This window comes from Coenobita brevimanus, chromosome 23 (genome assembly GCF_032717465.1).
Source record: "Coenobita brevimanus isolate Jiangsu-jjx chromosome 23, ASM3271746v2, whole genome shotgun sequence".
NCBI lineage: Eukaryota > Metazoa > Arthropoda > Malacostraca > Decapoda > Coenobitidae > Coenobita > Coenobita brevimanus.
Genome location: NC_136976.1, coordinates 68,424,846 through 68,449,140, shown reverse-complemented (window position 1 = coordinate 68,449,140; position 24,295 = coordinate 68,424,846). Strand labels below are relative to the sequence as shown.

The window sequence follows — 24,295 nt, the reverse complement described above, 5'->3', positions numbered from 1 at the left end:
TCTAAGAGTTCCTTAAAGTGCTCTCTCCATCGGCTCCCTTTTTCTCCCTTCTCACCTATAAATCTACCAGTTTTATATCCCCTACTAACTTCTTTATTACCCTGTCTATCTCTCTACCCCCTTCCATTTCTAATCGGTAATTTTTGAGCTACTTGCGGGTAGGTTTGGGCGTAAGCAGGTTAAAGCGTTCTCGTAAACTTGATTGGTGAGTGGTGACCGCGTCTGATTGGCCTGTTGCGGCGGCGGCCACTGGCCACAAAATTTCAGAATAATGGCGGGAGTTGAGGGGGAAGTACATGTTGGTGTTGGGACGGCGGCAGATGAGGTGCCAGGAGAGGGAGAAGAAGAAAGAGGGTCGGGATTAAGGCTTCCTATCTCAAGGATTAAGCGAATAATGAAGGCAGACCCAGATTTTTGTCTGGCCAGTCAAGATGCGGTCTTCCTTGTGACTAAAGCAACCGTAAGTTTTCTTCAGTGCATTGTATGCAGGATGTCGGGCTCATATGTATCTGTGACCACCAGTTTTTCTAATTTGGTTCAGTCAAGCAAAGTGTTGAAGTTGTTTTTTATCTGGTCCCACTCCGCCAAAGGCGCTGTGCAGGAACTTCACGTAGATCAAACCCAATACAAAAATCACAGTGCGTATCCTTCTCTGATTGTTTAGTCCTCCAGGTCGTAACATTCTGAGAACAAGAATGTCTTTAACGTGTTTTTAAAACTCTTTTTGACCTCGATCAGCCTTATGTCAAGTGGAAGACTTATAAAGTCTTGGGGCAGCAAACTTGAAGGCACGAAAGCCAATATCGGATGAAACTCTAGGCTCCAACAGCGTCAGTCCAACACTAGCTCAACGAGTGTTGATGCCATCATCAGATGGCTGAACCACATGCAACAGGTCTCTCGTATATGATGGGCAACCAGTATGGAGTGCTTGATGAGTCAAAACACACACTTTAAATTTAATTCTAGCCTTGATAGGCAGCCAGTGAAGCTCAATCAACACCGGAGTAATTCTGTCATGAGGAGAAACACCTTTAATCAATCTTGCAGCCCTGTTCAAGATATTCTGCAATTTTTTGAGCTGTATCTTTGGCAGATTGCAGTAAATTGAGTTACAATAATCCAGTCTATTAAATTACACAATTTATCACAAGTTTCTTCATAGAACTCTCATCTGTGTATTTCTTAACAAAAGCAATATTCTTTAAATGGTGGCCAGAGATCCTAACAACATTATTTACCTGAGCAACTTATTGCTTTTCTTTCCATGACAGGTGGCTTTACATTGAGTGACAAGCCAAATGGTTTCCTGTAAGCCAAGAAACCATTTACAACGCTGGGTGGTAACCATATAACCAAACCATACGTGCTCCCTACATGTCAAGTGGGTTGGTGGAGGGTTAGTGCCCCTCCCTGTAAAACAAATAACTCAGAGTCAAATGGCCACCCCGTATGGGATTATGGCGTCTGGCTATAGATAGATATATAGATAGATTCAAGGATAAGTTATGATCTAGTATTTGAAAGGTTGGACAAACTGCTGGAGAGCTCCCATAAATGAAAAGTATGACATCATCATAATTGTATGATTCATTTGTGACACCCAAATATCTGTAGAAATTGTAGTTATGTTGCTTAAAAGCACGAAGATTTGTTGATGGGGTGGTGTTCATCAGAGGGCCATGGGCCAATTTGGAACTGAAACATAGTTGTCCCAAAGTTTTCAGGTTAGGTTGGATTAAATTAGGTTGAATTAGGTAAAGTTGTGGGAAATTGAGGGATTTATTTCAGTTGGTGTTTTTTAACATTATTTTTTTTCTCTAGGGGAAGGATTTACCCATTTCAGTTGATTTTAAGATTAATATCTGCTGCAAATGATCCCAAACCCCTGTACACGGTTGGTGTAAAGTATGAAATAAAAGGTTCGAAATTGAATTATTATTATTATTATTTTTAAAATTATTATCCATACCAAAACTGACCTTGTGGTGGGTGGTGGCAACCATCATCCACTCACTTGATGTAGTGCTGCCTACTTCTCCTTAGCCTTTATCATTATTTTTCTGTGCCTGCCCTCCTCTCTTCTTATTTCTCCCATCTTTCCTGTCACTTCTTATTGCTTTTCTTTACAGGTGGCTTTACATTTATTGACAAGCCAAATGGTTTCCTATAAGCCAAGAAACCATTTACAACGCTGGGTGGTAACCATATAACCAAACCATACGTGCTCCCTATGTGTCAATAAGTGGGTTGGTGGAGGGTTAGTGCCCGTTTCCATAAAACGACTAACTCAGAGTCAAATGGCCACCCCTTACGTGATTGTGCCATCTGGCAGATAGATTGAAAACTAACCTAACCTAGTCAAACCAAACTTAACCCTTAACCTGACCAAAATTAATGGTGAATGCCACTTACCATAGAGAAGTGTCGTTTCAACCTCAAACAGGCTTGGTGCTACTGGAGGTGGGTACCGCTGCCCCTTCTTGACCATGTGCACTTTGTGGAAGATGAAGTCTTTCTGCTTGGAGAAGGAAGGATTGGAGGTTTTTCCCCTGATGTTGTTTGATAAACAGATACCTTGCCAGGTACTGTTTAAGATAGCATGCCTGAATACTAGGGTGCTTAACCCACTCCTTCATGTTGTGCCACCACCACTTAGTTGCCTGTGTGGTCTTGACATGAGGACATCTTGAAAATGCTCGCCGCTTTCCGACATGTACAATTCCGGGCGACCTTCGCGATTGTAGGGTTGGGTTGGGTAAAATACTGACCCCTCATTGGTTATTATAAAACACCCGCCACTTGAGGGGTGATCCCCAGACACCTTGGCTTCTTTCGAGTTGGGTCGGATTGAGTAGTTCCGAGATGACCGTCATTTAGCAGCACCGTTGGAGCCCATAATTTTTCGCCCGTCACAGGGTAAAGGCCACGTGTCACTGTATGGCGAATTGTTACATGACAAAATTGAAAGCACCTTAAAGACATTTGTGAAGGAAATGTCATAGAGAACCCCCCCCCCCTTATTTGAGGAGTTTGTCATATAATAGGCTAGAAAACCCTACGGCCTTGACTGAAAGAAGCCAAAACAATACCAGGTTGTGTTAGGTTAGGGCACATTAGGTTAGGTTGGTAGGACAAGCAGTTAGTGATGGACTGACTTTGGAGCTGAATCAATTTTAAGTCTGACATGGCAGGTGATTGCTTGCAAAACAGGTTGCTTTGTATTTGATATCTCCAAAATTATGCTTTCCACTTTTTAAAACTATCACAATGGTCATTATGTTTTAGTTTACCGGTATTGAAAAAAAAATATATATATACAGTTGTAAATTCTCTGCATGGGAGCTCTCCTGCAGTTTCACAGAAAGAATTATCTGAAAAGAACTGATGAATTTCTCAGAGAGTGGGAACAAGCATAATCCAAGACAACATGATTTTAGAAGAGGGAGACCATGCCCCTCAGATTTACTGCAACTTCAGAAGCATACTGGATGATGTTAAAACTGGATGTGGTATGGATGTGATATACAAGCCATACGAATCTTAAGAAATTACTGTAATCACTGTACCGGCCGGTGTTAGATACAAATGCCTCTTTGCAGAAAGTTTTCCTTCACCCTTTGCCTATGCACAGGACTGTTTGCACATGCATAGTAGCTGTCGCCAGCACAGTTGTTGGTTGCACAGTTCTCCTATAGGAGACCTAATGATCCAGCAGAATGTAACCTAGCTTAGCCCAACTGGAGGGCTTTGCTTCCTATGTCCACCCTGATTTTTAACTACTTAGGAAAGTTTTCTGCACGTGGGAACTTTGTGCATTCGACACTGGGATTTGAACTCAGACCCATGCTCTCCAAATGGGTGCATGTTGCACTTGAGTCAAAGAAAGGATCCTTATATTGTCTTTGGCATCATAGGGTTATATAGACCCCATCACTACTCTTTTCTTTCCAGAGTTATTTTATTTGATGAGTCAAACACACACACACATACACTGCTCGCTGGCTCAGTGGTAACGTTCTCGCTTGCCATACTGGTATACGGGAGTTCGTGCCTCGCTCAGGTTGCAAAAAGTTTCACTGACGAAGTGGGCGGTTACTGTCCCCCTTAAGCAAGGGGACGGGTGTGTGCATGTGTGAAGGTCACAGCCATGCCCTTAGATTGGACCATATGAGCTCTCAGCTCCCTTCCGGGAGGGTCTAAGCTGACGATCACAACCATCGAGTGATCCTGACCAACCCGGTGAATTACACACACACACACACACACATACGGTTGCACAGCATTGGAGGCCACCTGCACCACTGGGGGTAGTGGGTGACAGCCTGCAGCCCATACCCAGGACATGCATTGGCAAGGACTTTGCCAGAAATCTTTCCTATATGAATCATATTGCCAGCCAAGCCTTGCCTCACATCCCACACCCTGCCAACCAATGTAACAGTCACATGAAACTTAATACATCACTGTACTGGCAGTGTAAAATTGATTTATAAGTCCACTGCACAGTTTTCAGTACTCAACAAAAAACTATATAATGCACTGCATATAGCACAGTAATGCAGTCCACGTAAGATAATATTTATTGTGTCAGCTTACCTTTTGTGGAGCATCCCCGTTTTTGGATGTAGAGATATGGTAATCCAGTGTTCAGTAAGTGGGGCCACAGCAGCTTTTATTTTGTGGTTGTTCTCTTGCAAATTGCTTCACCATACATATAAGTGAAATGTATAATGTTTAATGCAAATTTATTAACCTAACCAGGGCATGCTCTTTGTTTAAAACTACAGAAAATTAAAAATAAACCATGCCTCACCAGCCAGACTTTATGATGTAAACCACTTCCTTTGAACTAAACCTGGGCATGTTTAAGACTTGGTTCATAATTTATTCTGCACTTATACCCATGCACTTAGCAAATCACCAGTCAGCATCCAGAACTGCATGTATTGTTAAACAGAGCTTGGCCCACATTTATAAATTAATTAGCTACAATATCTTGTTTTTATGTAATTTGCAAATTTAACACCATCGGAGGAAAACTGTTTTCAAGGTGAAATACAGCTATAAAAAGTTCAAAACTGATCAAACAATGCCCCACTTATGCACTAATACTGTTTATTGGTGGGTTATCCATTTAACTTTGTTAGTGATAATTAATTGATGACCTTTCGTCAATACAGTGTTATGCATTGCTTAACGCATTTCTTTAATTTCCATAAAAATTATTGTTACATTAATGTCCATCCATCTATCCATTATCTAATCCAGTGTTGTACCTTGAGGAGTGTAGGAGCCTGGGGCTAGGCTTCTACATTTAAGATGAGTGACCAGCCTCACTCATCCCTGAGTGGTATTACATGAGCAGTAAACCCCAACCACTGCTTGGATATAAACCTGCATAGGCTCAGTCTGATTGGAGTGCCTTAATTTCCCACTAAACCACCAGACACCATAATTTGGCTGCTGGTATATGGTTACCAACCAGTATAGTGAATGGTTTCCTGGAGTACAGGAAACCATTTGGCTTGTCACTCAGTGTAGAGTCACCTGTAGACAGAAGGAGTAGGAAAGGATGAAGGAAAGAGAGACAGAAGAGGAAGAATGGAAAGAAGAAGGAAGAGAGGAAAGGACAGGCACCCGGGAGCAGCACTACATAGAGTGAGTGGATGGTGAGCACACCCACCAACCACACACACTGTAATTCCCCTGGCTATTGTTGAAATTTTGAATGTACCGGTAGTTAAATCAGCAAAGTAGATGCAAGTAGTTAAAAAAAAATACAAAATTTCATTTTGTATAATTTGTAAAGACTCCAACATGCTTGCCTGCACTGGCCTTGGTTACCTAATGGTTGCTTTCCATGCTGCTCAATCTCTGGCAGCCTCCCTATTCAGCTTATCCCTGAGGTCACATTGATCTCTTCTTAGGTCATCTTTGGTCTCTCTCTTGCAACCCTACTTCCTTGTTCATACTTCTCACCTTCCCCATCCAGTTGTCGTCTTCCATCCTCCCAACATGCCCAAACCATCCCGTATCACAACACCAATAAATACCAGTTCTATCCTTCCTCTCAACTTTTCAGTCACAGTCTTAGCCCCCCCCTCCCCCCAGGAGGATGCACTAAGCATCCATCTAACCATTGTCATTTCTGTACATTTGAGCCTATAGGTATCCTCTTCCCTTACTGCCCAAGTCTTGCTGCCATACAACATTACACTCTTACACATGCTGCATACAAAGATTCCTTAGCAAGGAGGGAGAGCTTTGTCAGTGTTAGGAGAGGCAACAGCTCCGTGAACTTCCTCTGACCACTCCTTGCTGTAGCCACAGAGCTAGCTTCAGACTCACCTCTAGCACATAACATGTCCCCCAAATAACAAAGCTCCTCCACACACTCGAGACTTTCCAGCAAAATGAGTCCTTTCATGCCTGATGCTCTTTACATCTTTCCCAACACATCTCATACAAAATCAGCGTTATTTCACAGTCTACCTCTAATACAACTACATCATTGGTGTGCCTGCTTACCAGAGACACTGCACAAACTTTGCCCTTTCCGAAGAAAACGGTAAAGAAACATCCTATCTATCTGTCTATTGCCAGATGCTGTAATCCCCTAAGGGGTGACCACAAACAATTCACCTCATGTTGCCCTGTGCCCTTCCAATTTACTGCCCTCCCCCAGCCCACACTCCTCTCTCTCACATACCTCTCCACTCCATCCCTCCATCTCATCCTTTACTTCCCCCTCCCTCTCAGTCCCTCCACCTCACTCACACTCTCCTTGTTAGTCTCTCACTCTTCATCCTCTCCACATGTCCAAACCACCTCAGTGCATTTCTTTTAATGCGTTCAATGACACCTACACTACAACGCTCCTTCACTTCTATATTTGTCAATCTGTCTGTCCATGTAACACCACATGCTTCTCTCAGATAACTCATTTCCAGTGCTATCACTATTGACTTGTGTCCTTCCCACAAGGCTCAAGCTTTGCGTCCATATGTTAGGATTGGTATAACAATACTGTCATGCAGTGACTTTTTTTTATTTCCATGCTCACTTCCCTATTTCTTATCAGTGCTTTCAAAGAACTAGCAACCTTTCTTCCCTGTTGTACCTATTCAAGCACTTCATCTTCCTAACTTCCATCCTTACTCATCACACCACCCAAGTACATAAATGCACTCACATTTTCCTCGTCATCATCCAGCCTTACTGTACTTTGAGTAACTTCATTTCTTTTGAAGACAATAACTTTACTTTTCCCTACATTCACCTTTAGATTCCATTCCATACACACACTTCCAAGGTCATTCACTAAGCCCTGCGGTTCCCCTTCATCTTCACTTAAGAGTACAGTATCACCTGCAAACATCTGTACAGGAAGTTTCTAAACACTGCCCTCTCTCATTAGGGCCGTTGCAGCATCCTCTGCCTTACCTTGTATCCCTTTTTACAACCCCATCCATATACAGATTGAACAGCCATGGAGACATGATACATCCCTGTTTCAGTCCAATAATCAGATAGAAAAATTCATTCACTTCACATACTCTTCACTGCATTCAACAGCTTCCCATTTACTCCATATATTCTAAATATTTTCCACATTCCGTGCCTACCCATTCTGTCATTTGCTTTCTCCAGGCTGCATACAACTTAATTCCCTTTTCTCGAAACATTTCACTAAAGATCTAAGGATGAATATCTGATTTGCACAACCTCTTTTTTTCCTAAAACCTTTCTGTTCTTTTCCAACTAATTCCTCTGTTACTTCCCTCACTGTGTCAGTAATTATCGAATCGTATACTTTTCCTGTTATGCTATGAAGACAAATGCCCCTGTGATTACCACACACTTCTTTTTCCCTCTTTCCTTTGTACAGGGGAATAATTATGCCTAACTTCCAATCCTTTGGGACTCTACCTTCCAACTCGTGTTGGCACGTACACACACACACAGTCACTCACATTTGTATTCCTACTTTCAGTCTTACCCACACAATCCTGGAACCAATTGATCCATATTCATGTTCTTCCATATCTTGCATACAGCAATACATACACCCTCTTTTACGCTCTCATTGACACCTGCTCCCATGCATATACCCCATCCGTACTCCCACTCTCTCAAACTCTCACCTCTCCATGTAGCCTCAGTCAGTCCACGTATGCCCAATTTTGCACCCTCAAGCACCTGGACAATCTCTCTCTCTCTCTCTCTTTCACCTCAACATTTACACTCCTTACATTCCATGTTGCAATCCATACCACATCCATTGTCTGGTCCATGGTCTTCACCTGTTGGTCTGTCCCTGTCTGAGGAATTTTGTTTGTATTTTTAGGTAATTGTTTTCCAGGGAGGGGCACTAACCCTTCGGTAACCCACTTGTTAACGCACAGGGAACATATGTTGGTTGGTTATAAGGTTACCATTTAGTGTATTAATGATTTACCAGTTTACAGGAAACCACTTGCTTCGTCACTCAGTGTAAATAGTGTATCACTACATTGAGTGAATGGATGATGGGCTCCCCCACCAACCACAGACTGAAAATATAATCTGTTTCAGATGCAGCCAGGGAGGTACTAGTTATGTTGTGACTGGTCTTCTTTGTGTGTGTGTGTCTGTGTGTGTGTGTGTGAGAGAGAGAGAGAGAGAAAGAGAGAATTTTTCAACAATTTAAAAAGACCCAGTCAAGTTGTGGGAGCAATTATGAAGTGCTTCCGTAGTGTAGTTGACTGAATCTGGTTACGGCATAGATAGCAACATCACCCAAGCCTGTGTGGCTGGGGCAGACATTACACGCAGGACTAAGGATGATGGAAATCAGTAGGAGCCAGAAATATACAGTATCAACAAAGCATGGATGTGGGAGAACTTTGAACAGTGTACACAGGTAAATGGACAACACAGTTATTTTCCTCTGAATCCTGTCTTCACCTCATGAACCAAGCCACCGGTACAATTATTTTTATTTAATTGTTTTTCTTCATGATGATAAATGGTGCTTCTCATGTCAGTATAAGTAAGTGTTCAATAATAGTATTACTGTATATTGCAGGAACTGTTTCTGGAAAGTCTGGCACAAGAGGCATACCATTTCACATGCCAGGCCCGCAGGAAGACAGTATCCCGCCGTGACCTAGACAACAGTATTGAAACCATTGAAGCTCTTGCATTCCTTGATGGTGCAATTGATTGAACACACACACATTATATTTGGTATTCATTTGTTCGCCTATTGTGTATAATTTGAGTGTTCCATTCATAACTTGAGTAGTTGTTAAAAATTCTGGTATGGTATGTTACAGGTATTTTAGTTTAGTCAGTAATTTTATTTTTCCCTCAACTTAGTCTGCTGTGCACCTACTGGAAAAAAAAAATATATATATATATATATATATTTATGGGTTTCACACCACAGTCTCTGACCACGAAAAACCTGTTGATTTAAACTTTCTGAAAATTTTGTTTTTTATTCAGTTTTATTTTTTCTGGGTAGCAAGAAAGCATTAGCATTTTGTGTATGAAATTATCAACTGAATTTGCAGAATATACTTACTTTATATTAAAACAGAAAAAAAAATAAAGGATCTTAATGAAACAAAGATTTAGAAACAATTTTGTTTTCCAGAACAGAATAATTTCATATGATAATACAGTACTTCATGTTATAATTCTGTAGTGTATGCTAACCATTATGTACAAAGCATTATATGTACATGTATAAAAAAATATTATCAATCATTTCTGTTAGGCTGCTAGCATCATTACTATTATCACCAAATTACAAATAAGAAATGTCCTGTCCCTGTATTCTATATACTGCACATTTTCAGTGTATAGTAACAGTTATTTATGTACTGTATTTAAGATTTACACAAAATATATACGGTATTTACAATATTTGTAGTAGCATTTTTAAATAAATATTGTAGACAAATCTGTGTACAATAGCCCTTCATACTACACTGTACCATACTCCAGATGAATATGAAAACTGCATTGGGCATGTGTACTCATTTTTCAACACTGCTGGTCAAATTATCATTAATATTTTGTTATGGGACATACTGAAAATTCTATTTATAGCCAGATGCCTTAATCCTGTAAGAGGTGGCCACAAACAAATCGCCTCCATGTCGCCCTGTCCCCTGCCATTTTCCTTGCCCTCCCTGCAACTTATATCTCCCTCTCTAATATACTGTACTTCTCTACTTCATCCCTCCATCTCATCCTCGATCTCCCCCTCCCTCTCCTCCCCTCCACCTCACTCATTCACTCTCTTTGTGAGTCTCTTACTCTCCATCCTCCCCACATGGCCAAACCACCTCAATGTGTTTCTCCTAATGCTTTCTATCATCCACATCCACACCGCAACATGCCTTCACTTCCTCATTGATCAGTCTATCTCCATGTAATTCCAGATGCTCCTTTCAAAATAACTCATTTCTATTGCTCTCGCTCTTGACTTGTATACTTCCAACAAGGGCCATCCTCCTTCTCCATATATTAGAGTGAGGATCTCAATACTGCCATGGAGCAACTTTATATCTCATATATGTACACACACACACACACACACTTCCATGTTCACTTCCCAATTTTTTATCACTGCTCTCAGTGAACCAGCAACCATTCTTTCCTGCTGTACCCTTTCAAACACTTCTTCCTCTAAACTTCCATCCTTACTCATCACACTACCCAAGTAATGCACTCACATTTTCCTTTCCTCACTATAAAACCTTACTTCATTTTTCTCAAAAACCACAACTTTACTTTTCCCAGCATTTATCTTTAATAAAGAGTCTGTTTCATGCATCCTCTCCCAAACTCATTCACCAAGCCTTGCAGTTCTCTTTCATCTTCACTTAACAACACAGTATCATTAGCAAACAACAAAACAGGAGCTGCCCTCTATCATTAGGGCTGCTCCAACATCCACTTCCCTACTTTGTATCTCTTTTATAACTCCATCCATATATAAACTAAACAGCCAGGGAGACATGATGCATCCCTGTTTCAATCCAACATTCAGATAGAAAAATTAACTCAGTTCACCATCCACACACACTGCAGTCCTTGTGCCTCTGTACATACTACTCACAGGATTCAACAGCTTCCCTTTCACAGAACTCCTTATGTTTTTAATATTTTTCCAAAAGCCTTGTCTGTCCACACAGTCATATGCATTCTCCAAGTCCGTGAGGGCAACATACAACTTCATTCACTTCTCCAGAAACTGTTCAACTAAACACCTTTGGATAAAAATCAGATCTGCACAACCTCTTCCCTTACTGAAATCTCCCTGTTCTTCTCCAACTAATTCCTGTTATTCCCCTACTCTGTCAATAAATATCTTACCATATACTTTTTCTATTACAGTATGACAAATGCCCCTATGATTACCACACACTTCGTTTTCCCCTTTTCCTTTGTACAGGGGAATAATTATACCGGATTTCAATCCTTTAGGACTCCCAGAACAATCTGCACATCTTCCATATCCATTCTACTACAACCTCTCCCCTGTGCTTCAGCATTTCACTCCACACTCCATCAATTCCTTGGGCTTTCCCCACTGACTTTCTTCACTGCTTTCACTATTTCCATCCTACTGATCTCTTCCTCCCTTTTCATTTCCCTCCTCCTCTCAGCCATTCCCCAGCTACTTACACAGTACCAGCATTACTTTCATTCCCTATGTTCAACAATTCAAGTGTTCTCTCCATCTGAAAATTCATTATAGAATTAAATATGACTTTTGCATTAGATACTCAGCTAATTTTAACAGTTACTTTATAACTTTGCAAACCCATACCATAAACCAAAATTTCCCTCACTTGTATCAATCCTTCACTGTCCTCACAATCATTACAGTGGTTATCTTCATAAGAGTCCACAACAGCAAGACCTTTAATGTCTGGCACTCCAGTAAAACATGAAACAGCTGCCTTCAGAACTGGAGATTTGGAGTGCCTCTCTTCACACACACTCTTTCCTTCAGTCCCTCTCACAGTTTTAGTGTTTGCTGGAGTGTTAAGTATGTTTTCTTCCTCTTGAGGATAATGAAGCTGCCATAAAATTAATCGCTGGTCAATGGAGACACTTGCAAGGAGATTGTGTGAGAGCCAGTGAAGTCCTGGAATTACCAGAGTATGGAATTAGTATTAATACAGTAATAAATAAACAGGCACTGGTCCTAAGGATGACAATGGGTTGTAATGGAGTACCAGGTGAAAATACTAATGGGAAGCAACTGAAGGATGTGTGTCAGGAAAGGAGGCTGTGCATTTGTAACTCATACTTTAAATACAAAGATGTACATAAATATACATGGGATGATGAGAATGGGGATAATGTTAAAAGGAGCCTGATTCATTATGTGCTCATAGAGAGGTCGATGCTGGGAATGGTTGCTGCTACGAGGGCCATGAGAGGACGATGTGGAGGTCTGTCATATCATATGATTATGGTATGCAAGATCAAGCTGAGAGGAGTGAGGTGGACCAGGAGAGAGAGGAGCAGCCAGGGAGAAGGACTGAAAGTCGACAAGCTGAGGATCAAAGAAATGGCAGATGAATACAGGACCAAAGTAGGGGAGGCATTGGAAGCAGCAAATCGGAATGAAGTGGATCTGGACAGCCTGTGGAATGCATATAGGGATTGCTTAGTTAGGAATGCTAAAGCAGTGTGTGGTATGGCAAGAGTGACAAAAAAGAAGAAAGGTACGGCATGGTGGGATGAAGAGGTTAAGAAAGTAGTGGAGGAAAAGAGGAAGAAGTGACTAGAGTGGTTACAGGACAGGGGTTCAACTGAAATAAGAAATGAATATACTTAAAGCAACTGCCATAACAAGGTATATTTAAGCGAATTTGAAGAAGGGAGGAGGTGAGGTAGGCCCAGGAGAAGGTGGAGAGATATAGTGGGTGAGTGTGCGAGGAAGAGAGGAGTGGAAGACGGTGAGGCTAGGGAACTGAGAAGAGATCGAGCTGGCTGGATGAACGTTGTGAGAAGTGCTTGATCAGGGATTTGGCACCCCAATTTAACATGGCAGCATTCGGACTGACTCTATCGGATACATTTATGCGATGTTACAGAACGAGGTGAATGCTTTTTGGCGTATCCGATAGAGCCAAGATTCTGGGGGCTTGAGTGATGAGTAAATCGAAGCGTGGCCCATTGGATTGGGCAAATTTGGGCTGTCTGGACAATGCTTCTCCTCACCCTGCCCTAGGGTGGGAAAGGAAGTCTGGATGATGATGATGATATACTGAGAGCAAGAAATGCATAAAACGACTAGTGAAGAGGAAAATGGAGGTAAATGATGATTCAGGAAGAAAAATGAATGCAAATTACTCTGAAAATGGGAAAAAATTTTCGAAAGAGGAGCGGAAGTGTAGAAGTGGCAGCAGAAAGAAATGTGAAAGTGTGAAGAATGTAAGTGGTAGATTATTTACCCACGGGGATGAAGTAAGGACCACATGGAAAGAATATTTTGAAAGCCTGATGAATGGGAATAGAGAGGGCAGAGTGGCTGTAAACATGATTGGTTTTCAGGGGCGTGCAGAGAATGAATGCGGCGCCAGGAAATATGACACTTGCACAGGTGAAGAACATCGTGAAGCGGCTGAAAAATAGGAAAGCAGCTGGAGTTGATGAGGTGTATGTAGTGGAGAGGGCGGAATGGAGTCCTTGTTGGAGATATGTAAGAAGGCATGGATGAGTGAAACTGTGCCGGCAGAGTGGAAAAAGACTGTAACTGTACTCCTGTACAGAAATAAAGGTGAGTAAATAAAGTGCAAAAATTATCAAGGTGTAAGTTTATTGAGTGTTGTAGGAAATGTATATGGAAGAATTAGTTTTCGTCGTTTTCACTGCTGAAGGCTCGAATGTGCTAGCATGCATCAGCCTTGGTCACCTAATGGTGGCTCTCCATGCTACTCAATCTCTGTCAGCTTCCCTATTTGGTTCCTTACCCCTGAGGTCACACTCAATGACCTCGTCCTAGGTCTTTTTCAGTCTACCTCTCATTACCCTACCCCCGACATTAACACTTCTCACTTTCTGCAGCCAATTATCATCCCCCATCCTCTCCACATGCCCAAACCATCTCAATCTACCTTTCCTCATCAAAACACCAATACACTCCAGTCCCATCCTACCTTTCAGCTCTTACATTGTAAACCTAGCCCCCCTCGGTCATGCATTCAAGGACGCACTGAACATCCACCTAATCACTGCCATGTGTTTTCTGTATGTCTGAGCCTGTGAATATCCTTTGCATCACTGCCCAGGTCTCATTACCATACAGCATTACACTCTCAACACATGCCGCATTCAAAGATCCCTTAGCATGGAAGGAGAGCCCTCTCAATGTCAGGAGAGGCTACCACTACATCTCTTATGCACCCACTTATCACAAACACTGCATAAGATGGGATTACTTCTCATGCCCTTGTGACAAATTGTGCGTTGGTCCTAATATTTACGATGAGAGTGACCAGCCTCACTCATCCCTGAGTGGCATTTAGGGAGCATTAAACCCCAACCACTTCTTGGATATAAACCTGCACCAGATCAATCCAACTGGAGTGCTTTATTTACCCAATAAACCATCAGGCGCCATAATTTGGTTATATGGTTACCACCCAGCATAGTAAATGGTTTCCAGGTGTACAGGAAACCATCAGTGTAGAGTCACCCATAGGCAGAAAGATGAGGAAAGAATGAAGGAAACAATGACAGAAGAGGGAATGTAGGGTCACCTGTAGGGGGGGGGGGAAGGAAAGGAGGAGGAGAGGAAAGGGCAGTCACCCGAGAGCAGCACTACATCAAGTGAGTGGATGGTGAGCACCCCCACTTGCACCTGTTAATATTAATTACAGCTACAGTATATAAAGATGGAAATGGAAACATGACAGGCTTTCTATTACCAGAGTTCTCCTCATAATGACAGCCAATCAGCTGCAAGAATGGTTAACAAAGGTAAGCTTCAGATGATTTCACCATAGTATACAGTACTGCATAACACAATAACTGACCACAGCCTCCCATGTCACCTCCAAATGCAGCTGCATTTACATTGCTATTGGTTTCTCTAACAGTTATCAGAATATATGGTGAATCCAGCATAGACTGTGACAACTTCAATGAGGAAGACACAAAGTGCAGAGCAGGGACCCAGTTTATTTCAGTGATTTGCAAGGGCTGGCTGCTTCAGGAACAGCATACAATGTTTACATTCAGTGCCTTATATAGGCACAACAATCATTCAGACTACCTGCAAACTAGTAGTAATCCTGGTTAAGCATAATTTGTTTTGATACTCTGAATGTAAGATGACATTCATGGGACTGGTGCCTACTTAAGGCATTGATTATAAACACTGTATGCCATTCCTGCAGATGCCTGCCTTGGCAACATATTGAAATAAACTGGATCCCTACTCAGCACTTTGTGTCTACCTCATCAAATGGTTATCAGATTTTACTACTATACAACAGTGGCTGAAACAGAGAGCAATCATGGTACCATTACGAAAATATATGCCAGAAATACCATGAACAAGAGTATGTCAACTGGAAATTCACATTTGCTGACCTGTAATCTGTGAGGCATGTCCAAAAACCTCATATATACTGTGAACTGAAATTTGAAGTGGCTCTTCAGTGGTATCCAGCAACACTTGCCACACCCCAAGCTTGTTGTCATCTCCCCCTGTTGCCATAGTGATGCTGTGTTGGGTGGCTGAGGGTTCTGCACACACCACTTGGTTAATGAATGCAATACTGTTGATCCCAGATTGATGAGCACTGAGCATGGTTAACTGATTTATCTTTGGTGATGGAGCCATATCACTTGCTTCACACTGAGCCATCCAACTGACTACATCCTGAGGATAAAAATGACATCTTAATCCTTCTGAAATTAATTTTTAAACCGCTGAATACTAGTCATGTTGTACTTCAAGTATATAATTCATACAAAAAAATGATACCATGCTGGCCATGATAAAACTGATGCTTTCTAGGGACTTGGTATTGCACATTCTCTAACCTGTGGATCCCAGAAGATAACACTGCCTTCAGTTGTGGCAGATATCAATATGGATTTGTTTGCCAATTGCAGTTTTGTAACCTTCAGGATGCAACATCTCCATTCCTCAGTACAAACTAATTCCAGGGTTTCTGATTCAGCACAAAACCTGAAGATCCTGTTATAAAGAATAATATACATTGTACACTGAAGAATGGGCTACAACAGAGGACATTTTAAAAAGTATGCTGTAGTAGACTGATGGTTACCAGTGGCCTTAGATGTGCCGTCAAGAGAGTGAGGTGTAGGTACAACCCTGATATCTTGCTATATACTTTTCACTCTTAAGCAGACACTTCAGCCAAAAATACACAGAAACCATGCTACGATTTTCACACAAGTTTTCCTACAGACTTCTGACTTTTCTCTCTCTGGTGCATATTCACCATCAGTGAGAATTGTACGCAAACAAAACTAATAACTACACAATGACTATGAATTTTATTACCTTAGGAAACCATCTGATGAAGCAAGACACACAAAAGCTTGCGATTTAGTGATCCAGAAGGCAGCTGCATCCATGTAACGAGTCTCTGGATCTAATGTCAACTCTTGGCTCTTCCAAGTTTTATGGGAACCTGTTCGCAGCATATGTGAGGTAACTTCTCGGCAAATGATGTTTGATGAGTTGAATGTAAATGCAGATGTGCTATCACAGTCTGTGCTGTTTTGTGTATTTTGACACACGTCTGGTGCAATGCCTTTTACATTATATGAATCAGTGTTTATATCACTTGGGGAGCTCAAATAAGTGCACTTCCAAACTTTAATCTGAGCTCGTCCACCAGCTGAAACCAGCCATACACTGCTCTCACTTTCTGCAGTCCTCTTACTGTTCTTTACACCATCATCAATCACACACAGTGCTCTAACACTGGAGATGTGGCTACGGATAACTCCAAGAGACTGGTAGCTCTCAAAGCCACCTAGTGAGTGGAGCCTCAGTGTTGTATCCTCCCCTCCAGTGGCACACACAGCATCTTTGCCAGTGCAGAAGAGCACTTGTAGACACATTGTCTCCTGGGTGTTCACAGAAGCCTGGAAAGTAAGCATCTAATGAGAAAATAGGCTGTGTATAATGACTGCAGAGTCTAAAAGAACTCTTTAATCTTTGTAGGTTATTCATGCTGTTAGAACATCATACACACCTTAATGAGTGGCAAAAGCTTGTCCTTTAATAGAGCAGTGAATGTGTATACTCTTGCAACCTTGAGAAATACGCAGACTAATTCCTGTTCTGCCTCCAGTATGTTTAGATCCCATGAACGATGGCCACCACCACACTCCACCTCTACCAGGCTCCGTTCTTCCTCCACACACCACACCTTTACCTTAACCTGAAATTTTCAGTTAGTAAAGAACAGTCCATGCAAAAGTTGGTATGTTAAAACTTGTATGCCCCTATATATATATATATATATATATACCGCAAATTGACTTAGGACCTCCCCCTACAAAGTATTAAAAAACACAGAAATCACAGTATATTACAATGTCTGTTCATGAAATGCCATTCATTAATATGAAATTATGTTTCCCTTGTTTTTCAGGACCAGTTGGATGCATTTTGGCATGGAATCACCAAGTAATCTAAGGACATTTCTTTGCACCAAACATCTGTCAGTTCAGTCTTGAGGTTGTCCGGATTGGGTGTCTTCTTCTCTGCCATGATTTTCTTCATCTTTGCCCAGCAGTTTTCTATCGGAAGACCCCTCTTTAGCACCGTGAATAGTGCAGTAGTTGATTGGTGTTATGAGTACCGGTAATTTTATTTACAGAGTATATCTGTCTGTCTGTCTATGTATTTTTACATGTCTGAATCTATATACTGTAGGTATCTACATCTATCTGTTTGTCTGTGTGTATACTGTATGTGTACTGTATATATATCTATATCTATATCTATCTATCTATCTATATATATATATACTGTATATATTATATATATATATATATATATATATATATATATATATATATATCTATCTATCTGTTGCCAGACGCCTCAATCCCGTTTGGGGTGACCACAAACAAATCGCCTCCAAGTCGCCCTGTCCCCCACCATTTCACTGCCCTGCTCCCAACTCACACCCCCCTCTCTCATATACCTCTCCACCCCATCCATCCATCTCATCCTCAGCCTCCCCCTCCCTCTTCCCCCCTCCACCTCACTCACATACACTCTCTTCGTCAGTCTTTCACCCTCCTTTCTCTCCACATGGCCAAACCACCTCAGTGTGTTCCTCATAATGCTTCCTATCAAATCCACATCCACACAACGCTCCTTTATATCCTCATTCGTCAACCTGTCTCTCCATGTGATTCCACAGACTCCTCTTAAATAACTCATTTCCACTGCTCTCACTCTTGACTTGTGTCCTTCCAACAACGTCCAAGCTTCACTTCCATACGTTAGAGTTGGTATCACAGTACTGTCATGTAGTAACTTTCTCACTTCCATGCTCACTTCCCTGTTTCTTATCACTGCTTTCAAAGAACCAGCAACCTTTCTTCCCTGCTGTACCCTTTCAAGCACTTCATCCTCCAAACCTCCATCCTTACTCATCACACTACCCAAGTACTTAAACGTACTCACATTTTCCAATTCCTCACCATCCAACCTCGCTGTACATTCACTGACTTCACCCCTCTCAAAGACCATCACTTTTCTCTTCCCTACATTCACCTTTAGATTCCGTTTCTTACACACTCTCCCAAACTCATCCACCAAGCCTTGCAGCTCCCCTTCGTCTTCACTCAACTACAAAGTATCATCTGCGAGTACAGGGAGTTTCCAAACACTATCCTCTCTCACCAGGGCCACTCCAACATCCACTACCCTACCTTGTACCTCTTTTATTACCCCATCCATGTAAAGATTGAACAACCATGGAGACATGACACATCCCTGTTTCAACCCAACTTTCAATGAGAAAAATTCTCTTAGTTCACCATCCACACGCACTGCAGCCTTCGCACCATCGTACATACTCTTCACAGCAATCAACAACTTCCCATCTACTCCATATATTCTTAACACTTTCCACAATCCTTGTCTATCCACCCTGTCATATGCTTTCTCCAAATCCATGAAAGCCGCATACAACTTCTTTCCCTTCTCTAGAAACTTTTCCACTAAAGATCTAAGAATGAATATCTGATCTACACAACCTCTTCCCTTCCTAAAGCCTCCCTGTTCTTCTCCAACTAATTCCTCTGTTCTTTCTCTAACTCTGTCAATAAGTATCCTACCATACACTTTTCCTATTATACTAAGAAGACAAATGCCCCTATGATTATCACACACTTCTTTTTCCCCCTTTTCATTTTACAAGGGAATAATTATACCTGACTTCCAATCCTCCGGGACTCTACCTTCCTCCCAGGCCAATCTGTACATCTTCCACACCCATTCTACTACTATCTCTCCCCCATGCTTCAGCATTTCACCACACACTCCATCAATTCCTGGGGCTTTCCCCGATTTAACTTTCTTCATTGCTTCCACAACTTCTATCCTACTGATTTCTTCCTGTCTTCTCACCTCCCTCCTTCTCCCAGCCATTCCCCAGCCACTTATACTCGCATTACTTCCATCCTCTGTGTTCAACAATTCCTTAAAGTGTTCTCTCCATCTGCTCATTTTTTCTCCCTTCTCCACTAGTAATCTACCATTTTTATCTTTCACTCCCCTGCTAACCTCACTTCCACCCTGTCTTACTCTTTTCACCTCTTTCCAGAACATTTTCTTACAGTCCCTCCACTTTACACTCAAATTCCTTCCAAATTCCTCATCCACTCTCTTCTTACTCTCTCTTACTAATCTTTTCACCTCTCTCTTTCTTTCTACATATAACTCTCTCTTCCGCCTCTCAACTTCTTCCACGTCCCTATTTCTCATCCATTCATTGTATGCTTTCTTCTTTTGTGCCACAGCCTGTCTCACCTCTTCAGTCCACCACGCTGTTCCTTGCACCCCCCTCCATCTTCTCTTCCTTCCACACACCACATCACATACTGCACATATTTCTTCTGTAAATATCCTACACACACCTTCCACGTCTCCCATCTGCTCCAATTCATATTTGCCCAATCGTTCCTCCACTTCTCTCTTATACTCTGTTTTTTTCTCATCCTCTTGTAACCTTTCCACTCTCCTTGCAACTACTCCTTCCTCTCGTCTTTCCCTTCTTCTATTCCTCCACCTTACTTGAATCCTAATTCTGGCCACCACCAAGTACTGGTCAGAAAGTCCACTCCCCCAACCTCTATAAGCTCTTGCATCCATTACACATCTTAGCATCCTTTCATCCACACACACATAATCAATCATTGCTTTCCTTTCATTCAGTTCACCACCCACCCTTCTCATCACTCCCCATGTATACCTGTGGATCATTTTATGCCTGAAGAGGGTATTGGCTATCACCAACCCCCTCCCAGCACAAATGTCCACTAACGCACTCCCATTCTCATCTATCTCAGCAGGCACACCCCACTCACCAACTATTCCATCCACCTTCACATTCCCAACTTTACTATTCATATCACCGATCAAAAACACTCTCTCATTCCTTCCAAACTTTTCCATGCACACTTCTATATTTGTCCAGAACTCTTCTCTCACTCTTCTAGCATGATCTTGCGTTGGCGCATACACACACACAATCGCCCACATTTGAATTCCAACTTTCAACTTTACCCACACAATCCTTGACCCAACTGATCCATTACTGTCTTATGCTCTTCTTCCATCTTTCACTCACAACTATACATATATACAGTATATACTGTGTATATATATATATATATATATATATATGCAGTACACATACGGTATACACACAGACAAACAGATAGATGTAGATACCTATATAGATTCAGACATGTAAAAATACACAGACAGACAGATAGAGATACTCTATAAATAAAATTACCAGTACTCATAACACCAATCAACTACTGCACTATGCATGGTGCTAAAGAGGGGTCTTCATATGGTGTTAGCCTGGGTAGAGCAACTGTGGCATCCACATTATCCAGCTGGACACCAAATGGATAGCCTATTGGGGGTATAATGCAATATTTGGCATTCAGTAATATCCGGCGTGGGGGTTGGCTGAATTATGCTGGATAATTGAAAGTTTACTGTAATCAATTTTAAGCCCATGAGCTTGCACATGGGGATAAGTGGGGTAGGGGTGAGGGGGTGTTGGGGTTCATTTGATGGGAAACCCTTGCTATGACTTCCTTCAACTTAGGGAAGGGGCTCAAGAGTGTACCTAAAAATTATAAATATGGCTGACTGCTCTCAGGTGTGGAGGGACTCACCACCATATAAAGCACTTCTAAACTGGGTGACATCAAAGACTTCTTGTCTCAATAACTCTCCTTTCACTGACTTCTCTGAGGCTCTCTCCTTATTGTTACATCTGTCTCTTCAAACACTATTCATTCTAGTCACTGTTTTTCTGAACTCTTGGCATGCATTTGTCTTCTATTATCACAGGTATGCAACACCCTTCTAACTATGAAATCTCACTCCCTGTCTGCCCAACTCTCTAAAGCAAGAGTCAACTGGTACTTTGTCTTTCAGGTAAGCAACATGTCAACTCTGGAACTGCCTTCTTCGGCATGTTTTTTCTACTGTCTATAATCTCCAATCTTTTAAGTGTATTAACATCTGGCATCTCAGAATCTTGTATGTACAAATGATGTGCTGAAATGAACATTTAGATGATAAAGCACTTCTATCATGTGGGTTTTAAACTCACTTCAGTACTGCAGGCCTGAAAGATGTGTGGCTGCCACACCAGTATGACATTCTTCCTCATGGATTTGCACATCCTGATCAATTGCAAATATGAATGGAAGTGAGTTATCCCAGCAAGGTAAGTTCAAGGCCTAAACAGCAGAGGTGCTTTACTGGCACCAAGTTCTTTTTACTTCACCATACAATTTGTCAACCAGCATGGCCAAGGTAGTTTAAACTCACTACCACCCTCACTGCTTTAGGCTGATGTGTATGCAACTGAAAGGAAAAAAATATCATGCAGGTGTGACACTTACACATCTTTTTGACCTGCAATGGTTAGGTGGGTTCAAGGACCACATGACAGACGTGCTTTACAAGTATGGTATTATAATTATACGGATGAATCCTGAATCTGGCTTTCTTCCATGTTCAATTTCACTTTTAAAGAACAAGGTTTGCAGGTTCCAAGCCTTGTTTTTTTTTTTTTTTTTTTTTTTTTTTTTTTTTTCCATACAGAAAGTCACAATCTGATGAATAAAAAAAAGACATCCAACTGGCTGATACTGTAGTCAGTTCTCACTTGCAATAATGGTGTGTGCAGGCAAAATAGTCCTTTAAGTGAAACACTACAACTTTAAGTTAAGACATACTAGTACTTATGGTTCATGACTGAAGGGTTCAGAAAAAAATCAAGAATATCAAGACACTCTAAAGTGAGTCAAAAGCAACTTTTCAGTAAAAAGGGATGCTAATTCATCAGCAACTTCATAACAAAACAAATGTATGTGACACAACTTTAAATGAGGACTGACTGAGTCTAATTCTAAATGTGAAAGCATAAAAAATATATACAGTCATGACCCAGTAAACGATGGTTTGGTATGTAATAAATCAATACAGTATATACTGTATATATTTTTTAAGTTATACCCAGTTCCAGGTGAACAACTACACAATTCACTTATATGATCATTGCTGTGGCTGCATGCGACAATCCTGTGTGTACATGGTGGCACACGCACAAGCCAACAGTCAGACGTTTGACCTAAGATGGCTGCCCTGTGTTTACATGCACACAACATGTGGTGTGCAAATGCTATGTCCTGCCTTCAGCTTGTGTCTCATCTTCATCACTGACTGGCTCATCCCTAAACTCACTCACTGCCACACGTTATGTCCTCCCACGGCCTCACAGCTTTGCTCTCCTTCAGTTTCACCATTTCACTCTCCCTATCACTCCTTTCCTCCTCCTCAGGACTAGGAGTGATTGTCCAGGCCCTCCAGTTATCACCCTGCCTCAGGAGGACCCTTGGTGATGACTTGAACCAGCCTAGGACTTATTCAGGAGGGAGGCAGAAATGTTTTTGGGGATTTAACGTTACATGGCCCTTGATCCCCAATGTAGCTTCATCAAACCCATGTTACATCAACATCAATTTATGATAAACTGGTATGCAATATGTTACCACTTGACGTAACCCCATTGCATATTAGATTATGACTGTATACACTAACATAAATTCTCAGATAAGACAGCATACATCATGAAAACAGACAGCCAGTGTCCGTCCGAAGGTGAAGAAAAGGTGTGCAACCCAGGAGGCACCAGTCACCCTAGTTGTTGTGACCACCTGAAGAGCAGCATCCAGAACCACCAGGCGTCGCACACACCCGTCACGGCCACTGCTGTACACCCAATGACCCACCACCAGCAGGCTCGTCACACCATTCTTTCCATGGACACCTCGAAGACTTTGTACTGCTTCAGTCACCTGAGAACATTTCAGTAAGACATATAGGACGACTGCTGTTATTAATTTTATATTTAAATATTTTGCCCAGTGATGCTTGTCTAAGGACACAGTGACTAGAGTCTGACACCCTTTTAAACAACTGTGCTTGGTTTGATATCAGTGAACAACCTTACAGAAATGGATAAACAATGCATGTTTTGCTTTACCAAAAGTCTGTTTTTCCTCACAAGTTTATATGGCAGTTCTGGAACTATGGTACAGTAGTTATACACCTGTAAAGACTATCCAGTTGTATCCATCCATCCATCATCCAATCCTACATTGCCCCCTGAGGAGCGTAGGAGCCCGGGGCTAGACAGTTGGTTCCGACATTTAAGATGAGTGTGTCCAGCCTCACTCATCCCTGAGTGGCATTACATGAGCAATCAACCCCAACCACCCCTTGGATATAAACCTTCACCGGTTCAATCCGATTGGAGCGCAATAATTACCCACTAAACCACCAGGCGCCAAAATTTGGTTATATGGTTACACCCAGCGTAGTAAATGGTTTCCTGGTGCACAGGAAACCATTTGGCTTGTCACTCAGTGTAGAGTCACCCATAGGCTGAAGGAAGTGGAAAGAATGAAGGAAAGAAAGACAGAAGAGGGAGTGTAGAGTCACCCGTAGGCAGAAGGA

The 24,295-nt window shown here is 41.7% G+C and overlaps 2 protein-coding genes across 2 annotated transcripts in view; one reads left to right on the top strand and one right to left on the bottom strand.

Annotated features, from left to right (window-relative positions):
- The first annotated feature begins 223 nt into the window (after positions 1–223).
- On the top strand, positions 224–10,228 carry LOC145392886 (DNA polymerase epsilon subunit 4-like). Its single transcript, XM_080267172.1, has 2 exons — positions 224–460; positions 9,071–10,228. Exons 1-2 carry the CDS (start codon positions 272–274, stop codon positions 9,209–9,211), a joined length of 330 nt encoding a protein of 109 aa, XP_080123298.1. The 5' UTR covers positions 224–271; the 3' UTR covers positions 9,212–10,228.
- A 951-nt stretch (positions 10,229–11,179) lies between these two features.
- The window catches only part of LOC145392737 (tRNA (34-2'-O)-methyltransferase regulator WDR6), a 50,676-nt gene continuing 37,560 nt past the window's right edge, over positions 11,180–24,295 (bottom strand). Inside the window, exons 7-12 of the mRNA XM_080267035.1 lie at positions 23,404–23,634; positions 17,256–17,444; positions 16,556–17,145; positions 16,069–16,225; positions 15,613–15,904; positions 11,180–12,151 (exon numbers count right to left, since the gene is read on the bottom strand). Coding sequence (XP_080123161.1) covers positions 11,787–12,151; positions 15,613–15,904; positions 16,069–16,225; positions 16,556–17,145; positions 17,256–17,444; positions 23,404–23,634 — 1,824 coding nt within the window. The 3' untranslated portion in view covers positions 11,180–11,786. The remainder of the gene's footprint in view (positions 12,152–15,612; positions 15,905–16,068; positions 16,226–16,555; positions 17,146–17,255; positions 17,445–23,403; positions 23,635–24,295) is intronic.